Source organism: Rhinolophus sinicus, chromosome 5 (genome assembly GCF_057876585.1).
Source record: "Rhinolophus sinicus isolate RSI-liver-muscle chromosome 5, RSI-T2T, whole genome shotgun sequence".
Taxonomy (NCBI): Eukaryota; Metazoa; Chordata; class Mammalia; order Chiroptera; family Rhinolophidae; genus Rhinolophus; species Rhinolophus sinicus.
In genome coordinates, this window is record NC_142505.1 from 96,820,018 (window position 1) to 96,838,026 (window position 18,009).

Sequence of the window (18,009 nt, forward strand, 5' to 3'; positions counted from 1 at the left end):
CAAAAATATCTGAACAAGTTCATTAATCTGAAACAAATACTTGGAAAATCTTTTAAGCTACTTCCTTAAAACCCCTCAATCACGATGTGAACTTCTTCCAACCTGTTATAATCAGAGAATTTTAAAAATAGTATAGTTGTTTCTGTTTGCAGGAAAGAATATGTTCCATTCAAGTGAAATATCTTGGTTTTTTTTTCAATTGTGTGTTTATTATAATCAAAAAGCATTGACTGAGTTCACCAGAAGATATTCTATTTTCTTTTGCAGAAATCGGTACATAAATCATAGAAGTTCATAACCTTATGGAAGCTGACAGAAGTCTATTGATTTTCAATCTCCATTAATCTTTTCATCATTATTAATCTCATAGCAACTAAGATATTTCAAATTGGATTACTTAGAAATCCACAAAAAGTTGCTCTTTAAAAGTTTCAAGTTTCCAAAAGTGTCAAATGACATTATTATCAAATTTAAGTTAGATACAAAAAGCATGAAAGCAACTTAAAAAATCTTGGGATAAACTTGCCTCCATGGGAAATCTGATATATTTTTCACTAATACAAAGCTAAAAATGAAAAGAAATCAATTCTTAGGGACACATGGACCATGTAGAAAAATGAGCTAAGTTACTAGTCCCAAAAGCAGTGATACCTGAGGCAGAAGACCAAAGAGAAAAGAGACTGGTTGTAATTACCCAAATATAAAAAATGAAGCATGTGATGAAATATTAAAGCTAAAAGTAAAAAAATTAAAACCCACACATTTATGAGAAACTGGCGGGAGAAGGGTCTCAAATCTAGAAGCAGCATCAGACCTCTATACTACAAAACCTCATTAATATACTGATCAATCACTATTTGAATTTTATCTATATTCAGATATATTGATAGGGCAAATAAGTTTTTCACCTCCTCTATACACTGATAAAAGAATAACTTTCTACCACCTTGAAATTTTTCAAAGCTTTTTGAGAAACACACACAAATAATTTGGATTTAGTCGATTTTATTTACAGCTTGTTTTTTTACATTTCAGAGCATTACACAATTACATTTTCTCATTTTCTGACCTGCAAACAGATACCTTAAACGGAAATTTTTTTTTTTAATTATCAAATTAGGTACATCCAAAATGCAACAATTACACATATGACAATTAATTCACAAAGTGTAATTTACCAGGACGTATCCTAAGAATTTAGGAACCACCAGTCAGGAGAAATCTGACCAAATTTAGTAATCAACTATTTACATATCCAAAGACAAACCTATCTAAACTCCCAAACCAGAAGTTTGAAAGTTTTTGTTAAATCCCCATTGGATGAAGGAGAGAGACAGATGACCTAGCCAGCCTTGACAGTCTTAATCCCAAATACTGGGCTATTTCCCCAGTCTGCAACTGAATAGCAAGCATCTCACTTTGTCAAACACTTAAGTATCATATCAAGCTCGTGCGCCATTCTGCACATGGAAAGGCTATGTGTTCATTAATTAAAATACAAGTAATCATTAAATATCCATACTATTCCCCCCAGCTCACCAGCCCTTACTGCAATCCAATATGCAACCTTTGTCACATAGTGACAGGCTGTGTTAGATATATAGTATGTACGTATATACACACACATATGTACATGTGTGTATATACACACACACAGTACTAGGTACAAATGGCAATTAACAGTCCCTGCAAAAATTCATTTTCAGTGGAGGCTATGGTACCTATGCCTTGGGATGGTTTTAGACTTCAAAACTGAAAAATACTGCTAAAATCTCACTTTTTAAAACAAAACTTGATTGCTTGTTCAGTTTAGCTTCAGTCTAAAAATGGTTATAAGTATTAAAAAGCAGCCAACAGAGTACAATTTTTCTCTCTAATTTGGCCAAGCTATTCGGTAGAAGTTACTCCTAACTAGACTAGACAATCTGGCGCCTTCCAATGGCTCTTGCCTACCTTGCTGTCCATGTTCACGTTTCAAACTGTGTCAACAGAGCCCGTACTTCTGGGGTCAGCTGCTTGGCAGCCTTAGCTGCCTCTGTGATAGCCTTTCGATACAGGCCCTTTCTCTTCTTATTAAAGCGTGACTGGAAGTTTTCTAAAAAGGGGGACAGTTGTGAAAGAGCAAGGAAAGATGTTGTTGGAGACCCGAACCATGAAATACGGGCCTCCTGTCGAACTAGAAGGCCGTTATCTTTCCGGCTCACAGTTATAGTAAGAATACGGGCTGGCCACCAAGGGAAGCCATATATCTTGGCCCAAACAATGTCCCCTACACATATGGTCCTGCCATCTGGTGTGACGCATTTAGAGACGTTTTTGGAAAAGACTTTCATTTTCAAGGAATTAGTGAGCTTTTTCTCTTCCTTTGAAGAGGGTGTGGAGGAGGTGGAAGGTGCGTGCATACTGCCTGGAGGAAAATCAAAGCTTTCAGAACTACACTCGGAGATAGAGGACTTCAGATCATCCATGCTATCAAGGCTACACACTGAAGCACTGGATGAGTCAGATTTCTTTTGATTTAGGGTCATGTAAACAGAGATATTGTTTTTGCTGCCCTTTTTGCCCAATGTCTGTGGTTCATCCTGCTCACCAGTCACAAGCACTTCATTTGTGTCCTGAACCTCACTGCTGGCCTCTTCAGGGCCTTCTGAGGGACCCTGATTTTCTGAAGGGGCCTCACCTGCTGCGCGGGTAGAGGTGCAACGAGACTGGGGCTTGGGAGCCATCTTGCCACTCCGAATTTTCTCAAGTCCTGTCTTCAGAGAAGAGTCATTTTCTTCATTTCTGTACCTTTGTGGTTTTAAACGAACCCGGGGTGGAAGGGAACCTGAGCTAGGATTTTGATATCGACGTGTAAAATGGACTTTTGAATGTGCATTTTTGGACGTAGAGGTTTCACTTTGCTTCTTTTGTGCCTTTTCTTTGGCAATTTTCAACACTTCCCGAGCTTTTGCATGATCCATGTTCTTACTCTGGAGCACTTTTTTAGTACTTAACTGAGCTTTTGATGTATTTGCCTGAGCAGAAACTTTGACTACTCTGCCTCTGCTGTGAGCAATATTTGAAACCTTAACCACAGCATTTCTTTTCTGGCTTTCATTTTGGTTTTTCCCATCTACTTTATGGTCAGTTTTCAGTTTTTTGTTCACAGTAGTTACACTTTCATTTCTCCGTTTTTTATCTTCATATTTAGAAGAGTCACTTGCACTACTACCTTTCCTAATTTCCTTTTTTTCAGCAACAACACTGTTTTTACATTTGTCACACAGGACTTGCCTGGGTCGTAGTTTAATAGCATTCATTATTGAAGTAGGTTCTTCCCTGTACATTTTTCGTTTGGGTCGCTTAATTTTCCGAGGAGGTGGCTGAGGTATTGATTGGTTATATGTGTCCCTGATAAACAAAGGGGGAGGATAAGGTGCTCCTTCATGGAAGAGAGGTGGTGGTTTGGAAGTCCACAGGCTTTCAGCCAAGCTCAGCTCAGGAGGCGGGACTGGAGAAGGGTCATTGGGAACAGCACCATTCACTTCACACTTGACTTCTGTCCCTTCTTGGAATGTAGTACTTTGGAGCTGCATGGCTTCAGGTTTATCCTTATATTCCCTTTTGGGAAATACTGTCACAGGGATCCCATGGGGCCCAAACCTTAGAAAGAAATGAAAAAAAAAAATAGAAGTCATTAAGTTAATGTCTATAATTCACTTCCTTAAACAATACCTAATGTTTATTTATTTGCATGACTTTTCCTGAACACTACTTCATATTAAAGAGCAAAAACAAAAAATTATTTCATATTAAAGAGCAACACCTGCTGACCACCTCCCCCCCAAAATCCCAAAGCCCTCCATATCTTATTGGTCCCACATTTTAGTTTAAAACAGTAATACTCAAATGGCTGCTCTAAGCAATGTTAGAATAGCTGAACTTATTTAAAGTAGACCTTTCCAGTCTTGAATCAGAAAGGATACCAGATACCTTAATATTAAACAACATTTGATATTATGTTTGCTGAACTATACACAACACGTCCAATAAATGTAATTATAAATTTGTAACATATGTAATCTTCCTCTGGTTGTAAGTTTTTCAAAAGCTTCACAAAATAAATTCAGCCTTAACTACCCAAAAATATTGGGTAGTTAATATTGGGTAATATTAATTAATTGCTAAAGTTTCAAAGATTTTTGCTCCTTCACTCTTGCATCCTAACTCTTAACCCATTCATCCACACCACCTCCCCCACACACATATATGTATATATTTATATATATATAACTAGAAATTCAGATATTCAAATTACCTCAAAAGCAGACAGATAGACTTGTGGCTTTCTAACTTTTTAAAATCACATCACACGTTAAGAAATACTTTCACATTGCAATGCAATAAAAATGCTTATATACATGCATGCATCTACACATATATTAAATACACACACTTAACCAAGTTTCACTAAATACTTAAACCTTATAGTATGTGTACATAATGATAATTTTTTTCTATTCTGGTCGATTTGTTTTAATCCTATACACATAAAATGGATTTCAAAAACACTAGGTCTAGACCCAGTTTGCAAAGTACTGATATAGAACACAAATCTTTATAGAACACAAAACTTCCTCAAAGGACCAATTCTCAGTCTCTAAAACAGGGGTCAATAGCTTTGTTTCTTACGTAGACTCAGAAGTAACTGTGGCTTAATCTGCCTGCGTTAAACATTAAGAATCCTTACACCAAACTCACTAAACTCAGATTCCTACACATAAAAATAAAATCACACTAGCACATAATTTCATCATATACATGTTAATTTTAAATACTGAGTCAAACAGCATCAAACACAATATAATTATAATGCCAGTCCTTTAAGGCAGAGGTGCTTAGAACCCAGGATCAGCATCAGGTAGTCAGGCAGAACCCCTGACATCAGGTGCAAATGTTTTGCATGTCTGTTTCCCTGGAGAACTTGGTTCTCAGATTCTCTAAAATGTCCTTATGCCCCCAAAAGGTTCAGGATACTTTTCTTGAGAAGAAATCTTGAGATTAGGTAATTTATGGCGGTAGGTGCATCTAAAATCAGGCAAGGATAGAGGAAGAGCCAACACCACCAGGATATCTGGATCTAACACCTAAATAGTTTTCTCCCTAAAGCCTTGTTAGCTTGGCTACTACAAACCAACAACTTATAACAAATACTTAGAAATCACAAAGGAAGAGGAAAGTCTTTTTTTTTTTTTTTTTTAACCTAGGGTGGCATAAGTTTGGGTCTGGGAAAGACACCCTCCCATTAGACTTTACAAAACGTGGCTTTTTATTCTAGCATAGCATTAACTACTCAATTGCAAGGCACTTTGACATTTAGCCTTTTCTTATATATAGGTGCTCAATAAATACTTTTTCAAGATGACAGGACAAAGAAGAGGTGTATTCTGTGTTTTAATCTAGAGCTATATAAAACAATACAACTTATTTGAGGTAAGACTATTTGTATTAACAATAAAATTTCCTGATTCATAAGAAGCCATCATTTTGTCCCCATTACACTTTCACATTTCCATATCTGAACAAACAACAAATTTCCTTCCCTTTTTTAGAAATAACTAAAACATAATCATCTTAACATTTGAGATAAAGTTTCACAGCTGTTTCTTATCAACCTTGTATCCTTGGGCATTACTAATACTCTCTGAATTCCCTTTCACACACATAAAATGGATTAACACTATCTTAAAGGATCCAGGTCAATACATGCTAGCCATTTTATTTCATTTAATATACTTCATTCAAGTAATTTGATCTTATTTTCAACTAATAATTAACTAGAGTTGGGGATCTTTTCTCTATCTTTAACATATAATCTCAATGTGAGGATGACCCAGCCAATTATTAAAGTTGTTTATATCAAATAAGCTGCGGAATCTAATGTTTATCCTCATGGAATTTCGCTAACATTAATTTCACATTTGGTTTTTTATTCCTTGCCTTTCCCTCTTAAGCAGATAAAATACAAGTATTAAATGTTTTTAGTAAAACAGGGAGGCGCTTAATTGTGTAATGATCAATGGAAAATGCAGGCATCAAAAGAAATAGGGGAAAAACGTACAAACTGGTAATTCTGGGTGGGGGATGATTGGCAAAAGCAGAAAAAGTTTTAAATAATAAAGCTTCCTCAAAGGACCAAAAGATACATCACTTTAAGAAGAAAAGGGAATCAATGTCCTACTCCATCTCAGTAATCATGCTGTCACTCTCATGGACAACACTTAATACCATGGGAGTGTTTCACACTGAGGGTGGAGATGTTGGTTGTAAAATCAGTTTCGAGGGTTGCAACTCTGATTAAAATTTTAAAAGAAATCAGTGTAAATACAGGTAACTAAAATGAATGTTTCATATATATATATATATATATATATATATATATATATATATGGATTCACATGCAAAATATATTTGTAACCATGCTCAAATTTGTGAAAGCTACTTAACCTATGAAGCTGTAACCTTAAGAATATACAGTAGGGCAGCCAGATGGCTCAGTTGGTTAGACCGCAAGCTCTGAACAACAGGGTTGCCAGTTTGATTCCCAGATGGGCCGGTGAGCTGTGCCCTCCACAAGTAGACTGAAGACAATGAGCTGTCATGGCCGGATGGCTCAGTTGGTTAGAGTGAGGGCTCTCAAAAAGGTTGCCGGTTCACTTGGAGCTGAGCTGCACACTCCACAACTACAGTGGTACCTCGGTTTTCTAATGTAATCCATTCTGGAAGACCGTTCGAGTTCTGAAACATTCGAAAACCGAGGCACGGTTTCCCCATAGAAAGTAATGCAAAATGGATTCATCCGTTCCAGACCTTTAAAATCAACCCCTAAAACTGCAAACTTAACATGAATTTTACTATCTAATGGTACCATAGATCCGTAAAATTTACAGCATTCGTAAACTGAAATGTTCGTCAACGGAGACATTCGAAAACCGAGGTACTACTGTAGATTGAAGGACAACAACTTGGAGCTGATGGGCCCTGGAGAAACACAGTTTCCCAATATTACCCAATAAAAATCAAAAAACAAAAGAATATAAAGTAGCCACAAAACTATAGCGTCTTAAAAATCCTCAAATCTGATTTCTCAAGTGGTCTGTGGAAATCTTCAGCACAATACTGGTGTTTGAAAATGGAGATTCCTAAGCCCTGCCCCAAGGCTGACTGACAAGACAACCCCCTCCCCCCCCTTCTCCCCTATGATAAAACCCAGGATCTGAATTTTTGGCCAGCACTTTTGCTTTAGCTTTTTCTAAGATGAAGGTATTTTTATGTTCCATGTGAATGCTCACTAAAGGATGACCTCAGCAGAGGAAGATTTTAATGATTGGTGGGGAAGTAGAAGGCTAATTAGAACCGTTGAGAGCTTTTTCTAAAAGAACTTTTTACAAATACTCCAGGAATTGAGTAATAAGACACAAAGTATGTCTCCTCTTTTCCCCACCCCTTCTTTGTACAGCATGAAGATATTTACTAACATATTAGTGACTCATTCTAACCCTTACCCATTTCAGTCATTTCAGTCTTCTTTAACCACTACCCCAAAATTCTAAAGGAAAAATATTCAGGAATTATGGTTTAAATAAAAACAGCTTCTGGGGAAAACCATACGAATTGTACACAAGACCTTTCTGTACAATCTATGCAACTTCCTGGGAACCTGTAAAGTTTTTAAGGAGAGCAATCTTCTTAACAATTTAGGAGTACTGAGTGCAAAAATTTTGAGGGAGAATACTTGGGCTTAATAGTTATTTTGTGTAAAGGCAAGAGAAAATCATTATAAAAAGAATCCTCAGCTAATATAAAGATAAAACAAATGTAGAGTATTTAAAGCCAAATTCAAAATGTGACTATTATAGGAAGTAGGAGAACATTTTCTATTATTTGGGTTCCACTTTAGCTATCTGAATTTTATTGATGATTCTAGCTGATTAAATGAAGCCTTTATTTGCCCACTAATAAGCTTTACAAAACTAAGGTATTCGCTCAAGATTTCTAGCATTATCAATCCTATACCTAAATATGCACCACTTCTTGGAATGAAGCTCATAACCATCACCCAAATTCCTTTTCCAAAGGAATACCTCAAACAAAACTAAAAATGTTTACCAACAACTATTCAACTTTTTAAAATGTCAGATATATTGGTAATTCTTACCTCTTATTCTTATAGTGTTTCCTAAATGCTGATATAGTGTTCATCAGCATTAATTTCACAGCAACCTCAATCAACTCATCTCTGACCTAGGAGTATATTCTTTTCCTTCCTTTTTACAACCATTTAATAGTGCACAACTGATTCTCAATTCTGGTTGTTGCCAAGCTGCAACTGCAGGAGATTCTTTTTAAAATATTATACACTAAAAATAAAGAAACTAACAGCTAAGGCATTACAAACCTTAGGCATGCCAACAGAGGTCCTGAGGAATTCAACACTCAGGAAAAAAAGTTCAGGAAGGTTAACTGAGACAGGCCCCTGGCTGGACCAAACCTCCTCCAATAAATGGATCAACAGAGACAAAAAGAACACATTCCCTCCCAGAATTCTTTTCCCATAAAGAATCTACAATAGGAAAAATTTATGTTCAATTAGCCACTTAAAAATAATACTCAGATTAATTTGATTTCAAGGAAAGGTTTTCAGAAAATACCTCTCCTTAAATTAGCAAGAGATTAAATCATAAAGGAGGGAAAACTGTGAAGCAAGCTTATTTTGGTTTACATTTCATCTGTGAGATAGGTTATGTCAAAGTTTAAGCACAAATGAAATTAGTTCAACACTCAGCTATATGAAATAGAAAATTTACAAAACAAAAACGTACACTATGCTTCAAAAAACTAAAAATACAAGCCACTTCTGGGTATATATCCAAAGTAATTGAAAACACCATCTCAGAGGGATATTTGCAACCCCATTTTCACAGCAGCATTCCTTACAATAGCCAAAAAGGTAGAAACAACCCAAGTGCCCATCAAGGGACAAATGGGTAAATCAAGTGTGTTATATACATACAATGCAATATCATTCAACTTTAAAAAGGAAATCCTGTCACATGTTACAACACGGATGAACCTTGAGAACATTATGCTAAGTGAAATAAGTCTGTCACACACAAAAAAAAGATACTATGATTCCACTTATATAAAATATCTAACATAGTCAAATTCATAGACTGAAGGGAGGGAAAAAGGGGGAATTGTTTAATGGGTATAGCTTTAGTAATGCAAGATGAAAAAGTTCTGGAGATCTATTTCACAATGTGAATGTACTGAACTATACACTTAAAAATAATTAAGATAAGTTGGCCCATTTTACGTGCTACCTATGTAGAGTGGAAAGTTTGATGAGAAGTAGTATATTTTCATGGTGCTAAAGGAATTATTAATGCAAGAGAAATAACATTAACTACACAGGGGAATAACAGGAAAACACCCTGACCTGAGGGAGAATCCAAGTGAACATCACCAATGATGAGGGCAAATGACGATCATGAGCCTACAGATGAGCACCGAGAACACGCTGCCCGTATAACCTGAACCTCTCATGAGCAAATGTCAGACAACCCCAAATTGAGGAATAGTCTCTATTACATATGTTGTATTTTATATTGCAACGAAATGCAATATATGATCATTTACTGGAGGAGGGAGAAAGTTTTAAAGGACACTATTGGAAAAATTGACAAAATAATGAAATATGGGCTGCAAATTAGATAAAAGTACTCTGTCAACGTTTCCTGAATTTGAAAACTATATTGTGGTTATGTACAAGAATATTTTTGATCTTAGGAAATGCTCAAGTATTAAGGAGTAAAGGAACCTACTCTCAAATAATTCAAGGAAAAAAATGTTTACATAAAGAATGACAATCAATAATGTTGTAAAGATTTTGTAGGATATCCGATGGACACTTATCTCGTTAGGGAGACCACCTCAGGGATGATGTGGATGCCTGATCACTGCACTGTACACCTGAAGCTGAAGCTGAACAATAATGAATGTCAACTACAAGTTTATATATATATATATATACACATATATATAGTTATACATATAACTATATATAACTATATACATATAGTTATATATATATAACTATATATATCTGTATATCTATATAGTTACAAGAAGTGGAGTACAGCATTAGGAATAGAGACAGTGGAAATGTAATGGCTGTGCAATGTCAGAGGGGTAGTAGACTGGGGGAGAGGGATTGTCACTGTGTGAGGGATATAAATGATAAATGTCTATTACATTGTTTTGTGCACCTGAAAGTAATAAAAAAAAAAAGAACGACAAAGCAAATGTAGCAAAATGTTAAAAATTAGTGAATCCAGATAGAGTGCATGAGTTCTCTGCTATGTCTGAAATTATTTCAAAATAAAAAACTAAACTAGTTTTTAAAAGTATGGTCTTAAATTTAGTTTACCTCAGTTCCACCAAAAATTTTAAGGTATATAAAAAAAGAAAATGTCCTATTTAAGCATAAATGCCAGCAAACTCACCGCAAGTACCAGTAAGCACAAAAATCTATATTCAAATACAAGTATGCTCATTATAGTCAAATAGTATAAAATTAGGTCCTAGGCCTAGGACCCAACTTCAGTATGTGAGACTAGAATGCAAGAGTCATTGGCAAGAGACTACAGACTGGAGAGAAAGAAATCACTATGGATTAGTGATCAGGCAATGGGCTTCGCATAAAATGGGACAACACTTAGAAGGGCCCGAGCTGATTAAATGAAGACTGAAATGAGGAGTGGTGAAGTAAGAGTGATTACCCATTTTTGAAAGGTGGTAACCAAGAGGTTGCTTTTAAACAAGTAAAACGCTGAGCAGGTGTGATAGAAGTCAACAGATAACCAGATGCAGCATAGGAGTCACCAGTCAGCAACATGAGTCCCTCCTTCACAGGAGACAGGTCAGGATTCAGAGGCTTAAACAAGCAATAAAAGTAATCCATCTGGCAGAAAGAGGACGCTGTTGTTATGAGGGTTAGGTAAGTGTGGTGGACAGAGAACACTAGTTTCTTAACAAGACAGCCAATGAAGGCTTGATTACAGTGATGAAATTGAAAGTGGCTAAATCATTTTGTTAAAAACTTAAGCTCAGCTATAGTCCGGTCCCACCATTTAATAAGAGGTGAGCACACAAAAAAATCGCCCTTTCCCTAACTTTGAAATGGGCCACTCAAATGTGAGCCCTTTTCTATTAGGTTTTAAAAGCATATAGGAAGCAGAAAGGACCATAAGGACTAAATTCACTAATGAGACATAACTTTCTCTTCATGACAAAGCCAATCATTTCCTTACAAAGCCATCTGCCGCAGGGTAGATGAGATCTACCCTCCATTTGTGAACAACTCCTAGTTATCTCATTCCCTAGTAAAATATAAATGTCATCCTTCCTTATTAATTAAAAGGGCAAAGTTATACTCCACCAGCATTACCTGAAGCTTCTACAAATTCTTTCAAGGTATTTTAAAGATGTAGAGTATACTGTAGGCCACAATACAACAGGATTTAGGTTGACTGGCTATTCAAGTAAACCCATATTAAGTGACTATACTAGTTGTTGTCACATTCATCCTAGTTCTGCCACTTAGAAGCTACTTCATAAAATAAGTTACTACTTCCATAGCACTTACTGTGTGGCATGCATTTACATTAATTGATATAATCACCACAACAACCCTATTAAAGTGCTATACTATCGCTGTTTTGTAGCTGAGGAAACTAAAGAGCAGAGGGTAAATGGTCTTCCCATGATTCCACAGCTACGTAGAAGCAGGAGAGCCAGGATTCGGATCCAAGCAGTCAGCCCAAAGTCAGGCTCTTACCTACTGCCTCCCTCACCCCACGTTCCTGAACCCCTCTCCTCCCCGACTTCCCACTACAGGAGCGGAGCCCTTAACAGGTCCACATGCTCGTTTCTGAATCCCATGGACATGGACAGGCTTCAGAATTCGTAATTTTTCTGGTTTGCAAAAGATAATAAGCACCCTATTATCAAGCATATTAATATTTCAGAAGTGAAATGAAAAAACATTCACACTAAGTAGGATAAATAGATCTAATAGCCTCACACAATTTAAGGTCATTGGTTTTGCCATCAAAAAAGTAACAAAGTTGTTTTCAGTTTCTAGATTTTGAAATTGCAGTTAAGTAACTTGATAGAATTGTCAAGATTAAATAAGAATATACTTAATTGCTTACCATTGGGCCTAGTACACAATACTAAGTAGGCATAATACATAGTAACTATTACATTAAAATTAAAATGTATTAGGTTTTATTAATTGTAAGTGAATGAATGATGTTTCTAATTAAAAGCTCCAAGTATTACAAGGGCAATCTGCAGGGACCATAGGTACCCAAATAGGTGACATGGGAGGATGATCTTAGCACCATAAAAATAGAACACCAATTATGAACAACACTACTACGAAATAACTAGGAAATATCCTTTTAAATTAACGGATGGTGAAGGGGGCTACATAAGTCTTAAAAGAATGTCTCTCTAATCATAAGAATTTACTCAATCTTCTAAAGTCTATTCAATCCTCTTAGAAAATCAGATAGCTTTTACAAGTAGGAAAAAAAGAGGTTAAACACTAATACTTTAGATTTCAAGCTCCCAAACATGTACCGTCAAACAATCCTCTAAAAAACTTACCTGGATAACTAGGTTTGAATATACGGTAAAAACAACTATAGAGAAAACACTTATCCTTAGTAATAACATCTGTATTCAAATTATTTAACTCCCTAATAGTAAATTGTTCTTATAAAATAACTATCCAAAAAAAAATGGTAATGGCCACAAAGTGGCAAACTACTTTTAAGAACAGACACATCTTGACTTCACTTTGTCACTTAGGGCAACATACGTGACATCTCCCCAAGAAAATGAACACTGCTATAAAAGGATCTTTTAATTATTAATGTAAATACTCATCACATTTTCAAACACTTGAACAGAATTCCCTTAGTCCTGGCTCTAAGATACCAGTAAGCAGTTTTAAGTATACTATGTTTTCATTGATTTCTATGTACTTTTAATATTTCTTTTGTATTATGTCTAGTAGAGTTCATCAGAAGTCTAAGTATGTCTTAACGGATGGACTTTTTTAAAAAGGCAATGTGGGGGCGGCTGGATAGCACCCCCTGTTAAGAGCGCGGTGCTCATAACACCAAGGTTGCCGATTCGCTCCCTAAATGGGCCACTGTGAGCTGCGCCCTCCACAACTACCTGACTTGGAGCTGATGGGTCCTGGAAAAACACACTTAAACAAATAAAAGTTTAAAAAAAAAAAGAAAGGCAATGGGGAGACAAAAATTAATTAACTAATTAAAAAAGCAATATATTCAATTTATTTCACTATTTTTGTTTTACCATAAACAGTTTGTCCAATTTACTGCATTTTAGTCTTTAAACCCTTTTCTAAAAAAAATTTAAAAAGAGGAAAAATTTTAATAAATAAATAAATAAATAAATCCTTTTCCAGTCCAATCATCCAGCACTTAATAAATGCTAAGTTCGTGCTCAAGGAGCTCCTCTCATGAACAAGTAGACTCCACTATTGCGAGAGCCAGGCCAGCCAAGGCAAAACAAATGATACCTAATTTAAGACCCAGGACCATACATGAAAAAAAGAAATCCTATTTCCAAAATGCCCAGAGTTCACTACATTGAACTGGAGAGCAATTCATATTTTAAAAGCAGCAGCTATTGACTGGTTGAGTGAGGAACTGAGAGCTTCTCTACCTACCAGAGTAACTCCCCACCAAAATCACAAACTAAATGGTAATGATGAAATATAGTTAAGTGTATTAAAACAGAGTTGTTTCCAAATCTTAGAGAATTGTCTATCATTCAGAAAGGCATTTTCAATATACCTATTAACAACTGCCACTTATAATTTTAGGCAATTTACTTAATCTTTCTGAGCCTCAGTGTCTTTTATCTGTGAAACAGGGATTAGTAGAATTTACTTCATTGGACTTTCCAGAGTAAAATGAAACACTGTATACAAAGTGCTTACCACAGTCTGCATAAGCGTGGGAAATACATAGTAGCTATTATTAATCAAGAAAGTAAAGTTTGGCAACATTCTTAGATGTTGGGAATATGCAGAAAAGTTCAATGAAATTAAGTGTTATTGGAGGTGTGAGTTTTAAAAGGCTAAAAACCACTATTCTGTAGTAAAGTGACTAATATAAAATTGGCCCAAAAGGAGATAAAAATTATGGTCTAAACGTCTAGTGGGCAACCAGATTTAAGAAACTATTTGCAAGTTTAATTTCTGGTTCTATAATGAGGATTTATATCTGCCATCCAAGTCGCCCATCCCCTTATGTATTGCTTACTTTGTAATTACATCCATTTGAAATTAACCAGTAACTTTTAAAACAGGCTTAACAAATTTATCATTCTATTTTGGCAAAACTACCCCTCATCCCCTAAAAATCAATTATCTCTAAATATGATCAGAGAATAATTTCCTTCAGAATCACCTTGTTAAAAACACAAAGTGGTGGAAAGGAGCTCAGAAATCTTAAGCAAATTTGTTTTGAGGACCATTGTCCAAAGTGTTTCACAAAAACATTCTGTATTAAATCCACTTAACCTCCACTTACTTTCATACAAGATTTGCCACTAGACTAGCAAGCTGTATTCTTCTGTTAATGTGTGTCTAAATTAATTCGGGAATTTAGGAAGAACAGCACCAATAAATATCAAGAAATAAGGATGCACTTCATAGGCACAAATAACCACTAAGAACATCTTTCATTTTTTAATCAGTGTCAAATTAATAGCCATAACAGAGATAAGCAAATAATATACAACCTCTTTAATAGCCCCCCCACCAAAAAAAAAATGATCTCAGGAAGATTAAACCTATAGTTGCATCAAGACCTTTGCTTTAAAACAGTACATAGTGATGACGTATGGTCTTATTTACACAAAAGGCTGAAAATTAACCTCATTAGAAATCTAAGTCCAATAAAACATGCCTTGTGTATATCTAGTTATCTAGTTTATAAAATTTAGTTATAAAATTTACTTTTAATACCATGATGTTACAGGTTCTTTACTCAGATTCAAACTAGGTTTTTAATGTCCAACTAATCACTTCCAAAGAAAAATCATTGAAGTCCAACATGCACTGGAAGAACTCACTCTCCATACTGTACATATACTGGTCCGGTAGTGAGTGTCCTACAGCTGTCTGGATCAGAAAGTGATTGGCACTTCCCTGTCATTTTACTGTGGGAACCCTTTAGCAACACCGTAGGCTCTAAGAATCACCACCAAAAAATATTTAAGTGTTTTAAATATGTACAACTCAATGCAATCATTCAAACATACAACTTGAGGACCTAAATTCTCCACCTGGATGCTTAGTATAAGCTACTGATACCACTACTCACTGCTTCACCAGAATGGCTGTATATTTTTCCCACCAAAAGTAGGGCTATTGCACCATACGTTTCATGGTCTCTGTAAAGAAAAAAAATCATTGTCTTGGTTTATATTTCCTTAAAAGAAACAAGTAAATTTTCTACAAATTTCTTTAAGAACTTAGTGAAATCTGAGGTTTTCTAAAGAAATCACCTCAATTCTTTTTAATGCAACAGTATCCCACATACATACACAAAAAGTCAACAGTTATAAAAGATCAATTCTGAAATACAACTAACTACAACCTTTAATAAGCATGTACCACAAAATTAAAATGCACAAGGGTTTAAGCATAAGCATGTACTTCATGATTCCTTAATTCATATCAAGTCCAAAAAAACAGAATTCAGAAAGACTTTTCAACATTTCAAAGTAGCTTTATAACTATTTTTTTAAGATATGGAGAATAGTACTAAACAGTTTAAACCCTTTCTGTGTAGAAAAGAAACCATAGGTCCCAGTACTTTCCCTTCAGGTACGGATTGAAAAGGCTGAGAAACTGTTTGCCTTTACAGATGTTCTTGACTGGTTAAATTTTTCTGTTTGAAATTATTCAAGTTGGAGGTGTATTCAAGAGATAGGTCTAAAAGTTTGCAGGCAGGCAGGCGATATCCCTATCATTTCTACTAACCCGAAACAAGGCTTTCAAAAGAGGCCCTCACAGGACTGCAGTTGCTGTCCCTTCGGTTTGTTCCTGAGGGAAAAGAACTATTTTTAAAAAGTTAAGGAAATGCATCCAAGTGGATGCAATGGGAAAAAACTCCAGAATGTGGAAAATTCTACCAAACAAAGACTGTGGGTTTAACAAATAAACTGCAAGGGAATAAAAGTAATGGCAGAACGACAGATGAAAAACTTATGAAACTTACCAACCATTTACAATGTAAACTTTACTTAGATTTTAATTTGAACAAAATAGATTTTAATTGCAATGTTAATTTAGAGCCGATCTGTGAAATTTTAACACTGACTGGATATATGATAATAACATAAAGGAGTTGCCATTATTTTAGGTGCGGTAATAGCAGTACGGTTACGGTTTTTAAAGTCCTTATCTTTTTCAGAGATCTATACTGAAATATTTATGGTAAGGTGATTATGTTTAGGATGTGCTTCAAAATAATCCAGTGGAGATGGGCAAACCATGAAACAAGTTTGGCTAATGGTTGATAAATGTTGAAGCAAGGGCAATAAATACATAGAAGTTCACTTCCCATAATAAAAAATAAATTATGGTACAATCACTGATTTATTATTCTGTCTAAAGTAATCATTAAGGCAGTTTAGCAACTTGAAGGAATACTTATTATATAATGCTATATGAAGAAACAAATGTACCTATGTCAAAATTACAAAAGCATTAATGGAAAAAAGGGAATAAGAAAACAAAACTGAATTTGTGGGTTAGTTGATTATTTTTATCTGCTAGTATTACACTATTATCATTAGACATTGATGATGAATTCAGGAATAGGGAGGTAATTTAAACTACCTAAGAAGGTTGGGTATAAAATAGTGGAGTTGCTGAGAATAAACCAGACAATGTATGACTCACTTTAAAGGTATTTAGTTTCAAATACTATGTGCAAGTATGCTACATAAAATGTTTTTAACCAGATATTCAAATATCTTCATTTTTAGGATGCCTATGTCATTGATAGGCTAAAGCAACCTACTTTGAAGAAAGGAGGAAGTAACAGTCAAACCAGGATGACACAGGAAAACCAGACCACCTGGTCACCCTGTTCACTTTACACATATAAACTGAGGCTTGGAGTTGTTTACTTGTTTGTGCTTAAGTGAACTATCTAAAGTCAAAATGAATTAGCCTCATAAGAACCTCCCAGAGAGACTGCAGCCCAGAGAGGCACAGAGTCAGTGCTAACTGGAGAGGCCAGTACTACAAGTCAGAATCCAAGTACCCTGACACTGTCCAGGTCAATCTATTTAGTACCACATTCAGGTTTTTTTTTAATTACAGGTGTCCTGCTCCTTTTTTCCACAAAAAGATTCTCCTCAGCAATGAGTTCTTCAATCAAATAACTCTAAAAATAAGGCAAAAAAAAAAAAAATACAATGATAGGAAGGGGGGGAGAATGTCAAGTGCTTATAAAAAAAGCAGCAGACTCTTGGTCAATCCACATATATATGAAATCCTGTACTCTAGGGTCAAACACTGTTTCTACACAGTGAAAAACTCTTCCACTTTAAAAGACATTTTTGAACCATGCATAATGTCAGAATAAAATAATTAATAAAAGCAATTACTGGCCCTTTTGAAGAAAAGCACTCAGTAGTTTCCCAAATGTTAATTCTTTCCTGACTATCTCACCAAACAGGCAAGAACCAAGACTTCAGAGTCTACTGCGTGTTCCCCAATATACAGCTCAGGAAATGGGTAATCTCCAGAGCAGGTGCCGTGGTTATGAGCTGACTAAGGAATCTGCTTGGCTCTAGCACCCATAGCATTTGTATCAGCCCATACTGCTACTGAAATCAAGA

General features: G+C 35.5%; 1 protein-coding gene across 5 annotated transcripts in view; it reads right to left on the reverse strand.

Annotated features, from left to right (window-relative positions):
- The window catches only part of PWWP2A (PWWP domain containing 2A), a 38,656-nt gene that overhangs the window by 17,420 nt on the left and 3,227 nt on the right, over positions 1-18,009 (reverse strand). For 3 of the 5 annotated variants that reach the window (XR_012489856.2, XM_074313860.2, XM_074313861.2), the window contains exon 2: positions 1,954-3,645. Coding sequence is in view for 4 of the 5 variants with exons in the window: in XM_074313860.2 (XP_074169961.1) it covers positions 1,968-3,645 (1,678 nt within the window). In the remaining variant the exon portion in view is untranslated. Of the gene's footprint in view, positions 1-1,953; positions 3,646-10,823; positions 15,398-15,476; positions 15,547-18,009 lie in introns of those variants that run through there. The other 2 variants (XM_074313862.2, XM_088798761.1) reach the window with 2 other exon arrangements.